General features: G+C 37.1%; 1 protein-coding gene across 1 annotated transcript; it reads right to left on the bottom strand.

The window, feature by feature from the left end:
• Positions 1 to 4,130: 4,130 nt before the first annotated feature.
• Or52e3 (olfactory receptor family 52 subfamily E member 3) lies at positions 4,131 to 5,066 on the bottom strand. Its single transcript, NM_001000138.1, has one exon. It carries the CDS (start codon positions 5,064 to 5,066, stop codon positions 4,131 to 4,133), a length of 936 nt encoding a protein of 311 aa, NP_001000138.1.
• Between the last annotated feature and the right edge of the window lie 5,879 nt (positions 5,067 to 10,945).

Below are 10,945 nucleotides of genomic sequence, written 5' to 3'. Positions count from 1 at the left end.
AATGGTCATAATTTTGAACAGGGAGGAAATGTATAGAATGGAGTACTAATCCATTTATTCTCAACCAAAGTATTTTATAGCCATAATCTTACATTGGTATAAATCATTATAATTGATTTTCCACTTCAATAAAAATGAAGTTATAATTTCTTACATTGGTACAGAATATATATTGATACAGGTTTAAGGTTTTCATTGGTGTAAGTTTTTTATATTGATACAAAATTTGAAATTAATATTGTTACTCCTAGATAGGCATTGTACCTATGCAATTCACTTAAGAATAAGGCTAGATCTAGTCTTTCTGATATCTGCTATTAAAAACTATTTAGGATGATTAGGTAATGCAAGTAAAAGGCCAGAGAGTAAACTCATGGTCAAATTGGATTGTGAGTAAATTATAATAAGGTATTTTCAATATTACTCAAATAAAAATAGCTAAGAGTAGTCAAGGGTAAACAGTTCAGATATACTTTATATAGTCTTCAAAAACATCAGAAATCCACAGAATATGACATTTCAAGTCATTTCATTATTAATAGAAAATTTGACTAGGAGACATGTCTGCCTCTAACCGTACCCATTTCACAGATCAAAGAAAATATTGAGCATCATAGCTCCCATATAGAGTTGTTCCAGTCGTGGCAAAGCAGCCACCTGGCAAAAATTGCCCTAATTCATCTACAGACAAGAAAGACACACAATGTGGGATAGTTGACAGCTTAGCTCTGCTAAGACAGGATAAGCTAGTTCTTCATAATTCCTGCTTCACTTAAGGTCTGTCAGATGGTTCTGGGCCAGAAAGAGGCTGAAGACAGATGCTCCAATGTTTTGAGAAATGAGAGACTATCTGAGTAGTCATCTATCTCTGAAAATTGGCTAAGTTTTGGAAACTATATATTCAGGTAATATTTAATTTGTTCTGAGATCTCTGACAGGGTAGAAGAGTAGTTATAGTCTCACAATCTGTTAAGCACTGAGGGAGATGATGTAGATTTGAAAGGATGGTTTTCAGATGGTAATGCAAGTTAAAGTCAAAACATAATTCAGGTGTCTAATCTTTAAGTTAGAATAGATGTTAATGTACCTAAATTGATAAAATTGATGGACTAGACATTATTAGTGTACAGCATATCTTATGGTTTACCCAATTGTTATAACATGACTATTTTCAATTTATATCTGATAAAAAATACCTTTTTTAATGGACAAAAAGGGAGAAATATTGTGGATTTGGTTTGTTGCTTATGTTATGTTTATTGGGTTCCCAAAATTTCATGAGAATTTGCATATCTGCATGTAAGATGCTGAGGGTCCCTGTTACCAATTGACTTTGATTGGTAAATAAAGTTGATGGCAGCCAGACATCTCTGGGCAGGGAGACAGAGGTAGGACTTTAAGACTTTGGGGAAAGGGGGCTGCAGAAGAAGTAGAATCACCTGCCAAGAAATAAGATCCAGGCTTGAAAATTGCAGAAGCGAAAGCATACAGTGATTTAAGAGCCAGGAAAGAGCGGTCCAAGGGGCTTCACCTAATTGTATCTGGGGTAGCATAGATGAAATATAGGCTTTAGTAATTAATAATTCAGGAATATTGAAGGGGAGGCATTAGCAATATGGAAGTTTGGGAATGGCCCAACCATTGTGCTTTTTAAGGCATTTTAAATATAAGGCTGTGTGTGTGTGTGTGTGTGTGTGTGTGTGTGTGTGCGCGCGCGCGCGCACGCGTGCGCACGTGCGCTCACATACAGACTTCATTCAAGAATACAGAATTGGAGCAGGTAGCCGCTGAAGAGATTAGAGCAAATTAATTTTCTACAGCAACAGGATATAGGAATAAAGGGGGAAATAAAAGTATATATTAAGAAAAGTGGGACTGGGTAAGAAAGGGAGGGAAAAATAACTCAGCTAAGAGAGCAAAGTTCAGTCTCAAGATTTTGTATTGTTCATTAAATATCTCCTTTCTGTAAATTCTGTAACAACATACTTCTAGAATCTACACACTCCCCACAGAGTCCTCTTTGTAATAAGATTAGTAAGTCTGCACTTGGTATCGGGTCTCTCAATGCCTTATTATTGTTACTACTCTTGAGGGGAACTCCACAACCTAATAAAAAATCATCACTGGGAGTGGATACTACCATTTATTACTGGAAATGGATACTATCATTTATACCTTTCATTAAATTCCCTCTGCAAATTCCTGATTGGAAAATACAAGCGCCATAGACTGTTCTAGTAAAGATACGAGGTAGACTCTCTCTATACTATGAAATAGAAATTGTCAGTTTTCTAAATTCAGCTGCTTATAGTTTCTAAACCATTAAACAAAAGTCTAATCAATATTCTTGTTTATGGCATGTTTCGTGGAAAGCTCACCTCCAGCTAAAGTAGTTCAAGAGACCTTTAGTGTAGCTAGTAAAATGGAGAGATCTTTAGAATATCACCATGTACAGCCGTGGGGACTGTCTGAAATTAAAGTCAGCTCAAACCTGTTTCATCTCCTGGATTAACACCACACAGTCTCTTGGCAAAATTATACTTTCTTCATCAAGGACAGATATACTGATGCTGAGAGGAAAGTTTTTCTGTCCACTTCTCCACAAATACATGCATTAAAGGTTGAAAGTGAGAGGTACTAAGAGCTACCACACAGAACACCTGTAAGGATGGCAGATTTCATGTAAAATTTTAGATTCTCATTTACTAAGAAATCATAATTATGTCAAGATATTAACAAGTCACATGCTTATCTGACTTTTTACATCCATGTCTTAGTGTTCACTAACACTGAATAAGACAGTGGTTCTTAACCTGTGGATCATGATCATTAGACAACACATATTTCCAATGGTCTTAGGAACAGAGAGACACTACTCAGTAGCAAAATTACATATGTGAAATAGGAACAAAAATAAAGTTATTATTGGGGGTTTCTATGAAACCCATTGTTAAAGCTTCTCATAATAAATAAATTTTAAATTTGGTTGTTAAGCCATGGTAACTTAAAATGGGACATATTGGAATAATTTACATTATGTAAATATATTTCCATTACATAGTTTTCTACATTGTTTATATGACACTCCTACACACATTAGTCTTTTATTACAGATATGCACAAATACTTTAAAGTTAGAAGTGAGGTTGTGTGTGCTCATGTTTAAGAACCTGTTTTTATGTACAGAACATGATTACTCAAAAAAGGATAATATGGTAAATAAAAGTAATGTGGAAAAGAAAAAGATATATAATAGTTCAAATTAAAAGAATTGAGAAAGAAGGAATTTAATGTGAACCCCCCCCCAAAAAAAATAAGCAGGGTTGGGGGAGAAGTAAGGATCTGTATTCCTTGTCTCTAATGAGGAAGTGTGAATATTTACTTAAAGTAAACTTTTAAAAAATAATTATGGAATACCAACAAAATACAACATTTAGTTTGAAGATATGTATAATATAGCACGTAAAGAATAGAGGGTGCTTTGATATCACAGAAGGTTCAATAAAATTCTGTAGTGAATAGGTAAATTAATATTTTTACCCTCTCATATGAAGGACAATAGTAGGAATGAAGTAAGAATGATATCTATCAAGACTGATTCAAGGTTAAGTCACACACACACACACACACACACACACACACACACAAACTGTTTTAAAGAGATGTTGACTGAATTTTAAATTTCTAATTAAAAACTCCATTCTGTATGTCATTTTCATACAGACACTCAACTTCATTTTTTTACTTCTATTTATATTTTATTCGCATCATTCTATATAGCAATATCATTTAAGTGAACCTAATAAAATAAAAATATAAACAAAATAATATATTGGCTTATATCTATAAACTCATTAATCACTAAATCTGAGTTTCCTCTGTTCTTGTGAAGACAGATGCCCTTAAAAAGTTTTCATTTTATTCTTTCAATCAACAGAATATAAAGAAACTGCATAAGAATCTCATTTTATTAATATATCATAATATAATGTTTAATGTATAATATACAATCACTGAATTGTCATATGCTACTACATAGTTTCAGCAATTTACAATTAATTGCATTAATTAATATATATAGATATTAATTTATATATTTATATATACATATATATGTGAGAGGATATTCCTTATTTCTGTAATAATATTTTCTTTACACGATCATAGATTTGTTTGGTTCTCACCCCATATATCACAGGATTGAGCATTGGTGGCACTACAACATAAAGGTTGGCCAGAAGTATGTGTATATAGCGAGGCACATTCCTACCAAAGCGGTGAGTCATGAAGGAAAAGAGGGCTGGTGTGTAGAAGGCAAGGATGACACAGACATGAGAACCACAAGTGCTGAGGGACTTGATTCTGGCTTCCCGAGAAGGAAGACGGAAAACAGCACAGAGTATCTGTGCATAAGAAAAAGCGATGGCTATAATATCAAAAACCAGGATTGAAATAGCACCCAGACCATAGATTATATTGACCTTGATACTGGCACAAGACAGACGAGCCAGACCCATGTGCTCACAGTAGGTGTGTGGAATGACATTATTCCCACAGAAGGGCAACCGGAGTATGAGAAATACAAATGGGATAACAGAAAGAAACGTTCTCACTAACACACCCAGACCAATCATGGAAACTGCCTTGTTGGTGAGGATGGTACTGTATCGAAGTGGGTTGCAGATGGCCACATAGCGGTCATAAGCCATCGCCAAGAGCACTGCTGACTCCATGCCTGTGAAGTTGTGGATAAAAAACATCTGAGTGAGGCAGGCACCAAAGAGTATTACCCTGAAGCTAAACCAGAAGATCCCAAGCATCTTGGGGATGGTTGCTGTTGAAAGGCCCAAGTCAATGGTAGCTAGCATGGCCAGAAAGTAGAACATGGGCTGGTGGAGGCTGCTCTCAGTCTTAATCACCAGCAAGATAGTGACGTTCCCAAGGAGAGCAATCAGATATACAACACAGAAGGGAAAGCCAATCCAGGCATGGTGAGACTCTAGTCCTGGGATCCCCAGCAATAGGAAGGAGGAAGGGTGAAACTGGGTATCATTGGAAAGGAGCATCCTGCTTGGTCATACCTAAGTCCATGGTCCTTAGAAATCAACACTCAATAGTCTTCAGGATTACATGTCAAAAATCTGTGGAGTTAGAGATCGAATGTAAGAACATTGTACTAACTGTACATGTTCTGTGCTTCAATATAATAAATACATAATTCAAAGCATCTATATAAAGAACAGTATATAAAAGTAAATTTTGGTGGCTTCGACAGAAGACATGCCATGAATCAAGATAAGACTGGTCACAATACATTTATCTTAGTGCCTTTCTTTTCTATTAATTTGCATTGGCTTTGTTATTGATGTCATTGTAAGGGCTTAGTTTAGCAATCTCCCATTATATATTCTCTCACCATAGCCAACAGAATTTTTTTCAACTTTGACAAGGAAGGTTCTCTAGTAAGCATCCATTTCTCCAGCTGTTAACACAGACAAAATTATGTTCTCAGTACAGTTTGTTGAAATGTAATCTCAACCATTAAAAAAATCACTTAAAGGCTTAGAATTGACTCATTTGTCAGTATATGTTTACTATAATTTCAAAATTATGGTGAAACATAGTCAAAGTAATTGTATCAACTAGCCCTATTGATGTAATGTTTACCATGTGAAATGTTATCTCAAAACCTGTACAGATAACAAAGTCCTTATAAACATTTACAGATGATATATGTGTGGAGAGAGAGAGAGAGAGAGAGAGAGAGAGAGAGAGAGAGAGAGAGAGAGTTAGCCTTACCTTTTATAAAAGGAACAGATGACACATTATCTCAGATTTTTTAAATGATCAGTGTCTATAGTTTTTAGCTAGGGAAAATGAAAGGAAATAGTGAATTGAAGTAGAGAATAAAAGGAAATAGAGTAATTACCACATCATACTAATTGTATCACATTACAAAGTCCTCTACCAATGTGTATATACAGACATGTATGTTTATACATACATAATATATACTTTAAATTTGTGTCTATTTAAATAATATGTGTCAGTAAATTTCCCTTAAATCCAAGACAATGAAGATTTTAAAAATTGTCCAAAACATATCAAATTTCAAAGACTAGATACAAAGAAAAAACAATGCATTCTGTATAATTAGTAGTCATATACGTCTCTAGCTGCCTGAAGTCAACTTATTTTCTACTGTCATACACCTTAGGACACTATTAGGGAATGTTTTCAAAGCCTTCGATCATTTGTGATGCTGATGGTTTCACAGTAAAAAAGAAAGAGACCCTTGTTCATGTGTATGAGAGGTGGAAGACAAAGCAGACTCACCAGGCTTAGCAACAGGACAGAGCCCTGTATCCTTTCTTTACTCATTGGCCTCCGTCTTTATTAAGAATCTCCTCTTTCCAGGAGAGATGTGTACACTCTAATATTCCCCAGAGATGATTTTATGAAGGACAGAAGGTCTCTGAGGAGTCCATTTTCTAGCCTAGCCCTTACACAGGAGGATGGTTAAACTGTTTAGAGGGAAGCACAGGATATGTACAGTTGGGCAACCCTGGCTTCTAGCAAAATCCAGACAAAAAAATGATTATATCAGCAAGGTGCAGAAGAGAAGGTTTCTGAGTCCCTTTTCACACAGAAACATCCAATTAAAAACTACAATGGACAAAACTCTTCTAAGAGAATGCTAATTTATATGGAATTTACAATAACATTGTGAGGCATAATGACAAGTTTCATTACCATATGACCATCATAAAAAAGATATCTTAGCCCCAGAGTTGTCTCGTAGGAAGAAAAAGGAACAAAGAAAGTGTAGTTAAGCTTTTCAATGGAGTCTTGTGCTTTTGGATATTATGCTCACATAAATAGTCCAAGCATAAGAGGCTAATTCTTTCTGGTCACATACATGAAATAAAAATATGAACTCATTAAAATATACAGGCAGAAAGAAAAATGATGTTTACAAAAGGCTGGATCCTGAAAGATAAGAGAAGTTAAGATTTCGTAATTATGAGAAAAGAATAATTTTTTGCATTAACAATATTTTGAGCATTAGCTGTAGAAATTCATATTCATTAAAGAGATCACATTTTGTCCAAGAGGGATTTTTCTGTAAATGCAGTTCCATGCATTTACAGAATGAATTGTACTCATTTCTCTCTCCATCCCCTTCCCTCATTCCTTTCCAGTTCCAACTGGATCTCTTCTTAATCATTTCCCCTCCGACTTTCTTGTCTTGCTTTTGTATATGGCACACTGATTTTATTATAGTTCCTTCCCTGAGCTTGGGTGGGAAAGTGACTCCCCCCCCTTAAAGAGTATTAGCTGCAAATATTCCTTCTATGAGAAGTATGAATCTCATGGTTGCTTCCTTTATTCCTAATAAAAAGTTGATGGGTCTAATCTGACCAGGGGGGATTTCCTCTCTGTCCTCTCCTCCAGGCCTCTCCACTCCACTTCCCTTCCCACTTCACAACATACCTCCATCTATTCCTTTATTGTTTCTTGTCACAAAAGACAGGACTCCCATGGGTATCAACCAGTCATGGCATATCAACTTACAGTAAGACCGGCACCTCCTCTATCATTAAGACTGGCTGAGGTAACCCAGTAGGAGACAAGTATCCCAAAGGTAGATTCAGAGAGTCAGAGTCAGAAAACAGAGTCAGAGTCAGCATCTGTTCCCACTGTTACAACCTATCCAACTATGTAACATGTGCCCAGGACCTAGGGCACTCACATGCAGGCAGGTCAGTCTCCAAATGCTTATGATCCCAGATTAGTTGATTCTGTAGGTTTCTTGTGGTGTGCTTGATGGTCCATCTTGCTCCTACATCTTCCTTCCCCCTCTTCTGCAGAATTTCCCAAGTTCTGCCTATGGCTGTGGGTCTGGGTACCTTCTGCATCTTTTTCTATCAGTTGCTGGGTGAAGCCTCTCTGATGACAATTAATTAATCTAGACACAAATTTGTGAGTACAGGAGAGTACCAGTAGGAAATACCATTTTATTTACCTTATTAAATATTAATTAATTAATTAATTTATTTATTTATTTTTCCAGGCTATCCAGTCTGAGGGTCCTTGCTATCTAGGCAGTGTCATGGTTGGGCTCCCTTTCATGGCCTAGATCTTAAGCTGGATTAATCATTTGTTGGCCACTCCCACAGTTTCTACAGTACTTTTACCCTAGCACATCTTGTAGGAAAGACAAACTACAGGTCAAAGATTTTGTGACTGGGCTGGTGTCCCAATCCCTCTGCTGGCAGTCTTGTCTGGTTAGAGAAGATGGTCAGTTCAAGCTTCATATCCCCCAACTGCTAAGAGTGCTAGCTAGGGTCACCATCATAGATTTGGGTAATTTGCATTGCACTATGTTTCTAGCTCATCTCAGGAATGCCACCCCCAACCAACCATGATTCCCATTTAGAAGGCAGTTTTACAACATATTTGTGTCCACTTAGCAAAACAATAGTAGTAGGTTTCCCCCTTAGAGCTAATGATTCTCAACCTGCAGCCAATAGTTTTTAACCAAATTTATAAGATGGCATATAAGATCCCTCTTGTGGAGTAGACAGATTGCAAACCCAATAAGAAAACAGCTGGTTAACCTCATGATAGATGTACCATTATAAGACTCGAGGTCACCTTTTGCCTATTAGGTCATTCATTATTGTACCTCCCACAGTTCAGTCCCAATCATAATAGAATAATAGCATTTATGCCTTTTCCCTCAAGCAACTGGAATAGCACCTTCTGGGACTATGAAGATGATATGGAGGAATTTTCCAGCTCAGTACATGCTTGGTTTCCCTATGACCTGTGACCAGATGATCAGCAATAGGAACTTCTCAGCAAGCTCTCATGAACAATTAAGATTAATGGAAGGGACCCATACTGTTTGGGATGTTTTGGGGAACTCCCTGAACAACAACTCATGGAAGTTCCCACATTGAGCATTACTATTTTTACATAATTCATGGAAGAAGAAGTAGACATAAACCCCATTACTAATCTAGAAGCTATCTCCATTTGATAACCATTTGCAAATGAAAGATTAATTTTCTACAACAAAGTCTTTTTTTTTTCATCTTTATTAACTTGGGTATTTCTTATTTACATTTTGAGTGTTATTCCCTTTTCCGGTTTCCCGACCAACATCCCCCGAGCCCGTCCCCCTCCCCTTCTCTATGGGTGTTCCCCTGCACATCCTCCCCCCATTACCACCCTCCCCCCAACAATCACGTTCACTGGGGGTTCAGTCTTGGCAGGACCCAGGGCTTCCCCTTCCACTGGTGCTCTTACTAGGATATTCATTGCTACCTATGAGGTCAGAGTCCAGGGTCAGTCCATGTATAGTCTTTAGGTAGTGGCTTAGTCCCTGGAAGCTCTGGTTGCTTGGCATTGTTGTACATATGGGGTCTCGAGCCCCTTCAAGCTCTTTCAGTCCTTTCTAAGCTTCCTTCAATGGAGGTCCCATTCTCAGTTCAGTGGTTTAATGATGGCATTCGCCTATGTACTTGCTGAATACTGGGTGTGTCTCTCAGGAGAGAGCTACATCCGGCTCCTGTCGGCCTGCACTTCTTTGCTTCATCCATCTTGTCTAATTGGATGGCTGTATATGTATGGGCCACAAGTGGAGCAGGCTCTGAATGGGTGTTCCTTCTGCCTCTGTTCTAAATTTTGCCTCCCTATTCCCTCCCAAGGGTATTCTACAACAAAGTCTTAATGGGAATACAAACTACTTTCTTTTAGAGTGTCAGGTAAATATTTTTATTTTTATTTTCTTTTTTATTTATTCTGTTATACAAAACATGCCAATAGCATCAGTCCCTGACATTATTAATGATACACCTCTGTTATGAGTACAGACAGGAGCCTAGCACACATGTCCTCTGAAAGACTCATGACTGAAACAGATGGAGATATCCACAGCCAAACATTAGTCAGAGAACAGGAACCCTTATGGAAGAGTTGGGGGAGGGGAGATTGAAGACTCTGAAGGGAATGGGAATAACAACAAAATCAACTAACCAGGACACCTGGGACCTCTCGGATACAGAGCCAACGACCAAGGACCACACATGGGCCGGAATGAGGCTCTTGGCACATATGTAGCAGATGTGCACATCAGTCTCCATTTGGGTTCCTCAACAATTGGAGTGGGAACTCTACCTAAAGCTGTAGCCTGACTATGGTATCTGTTTCCCAACAGGACTGCCTTACCTGGCCTCAGTGGGAGAGGATGTACTTAATTTGGCAGAGACTTTACTTTCCAGGGTGGGATGGTATCCAGAGTAGGGTCCACCCTCTTAGAGGAGAAAGAAAGGAGGGATGAGGGAAGGAGTCTGTGGAGGGGGAACTAAGAAGAGAGCAGCATTTGAAATATAAATAAATATAATATACATAAATAGAATGGATGATAAATAAATTTCTCTCAAAAAAGGAGTGACAGAATAATACTGAATAAATGAGAAATAGCCACAACAGGCTATGTAAAGCTACAGAGTGTTGCAAAATAGCCAATGAAAAGTACACTTGGTGTAAGGTGTCTTTATAGTTTTCTGCTGGTCAATAAACCCAATTTCTACACAAATATAAACACATTTCATACAGTAAGGATGCAGGCATTATGATAAATGAACCACTTAAATACTGTGTATTGCAATCATAGTAATGAAATTCAAATAATTATTTATAGGAGAGTAGTGAGAGTATCATTATAGAATAATCCTTTCTTATTTGGGAAACAGGTATGAAATCCACAGGAAAAACTGCGATTTTATTTCTTCCTAACAAATAATTATGTTCTTTAAGACAGTTGCAACCGAAAACACATTTGAATCATAAAAATATTTAAAAAGGAAGAAAATAAACTAATGTCCAAGATTAGGTAAAAGAATGTACTGAGATTTCACTCAGCAACAAAATGAAT

The sequence above is a fragment of the Rattus norvegicus genome, chromosome 1 (genome assembly GCF_036323735.1).
Source record: "Rattus norvegicus strain BN/NHsdMcwi chromosome 1, GRCr8, whole genome shotgun sequence".
Lineage (NCBI taxonomy): Eukaryota > Metazoa > Chordata > Mammalia > Rodentia > Muridae > Rattus > Rattus norvegicus.
This window is presented reverse-complemented; position numbering and strand designations above follow the sequence as displayed.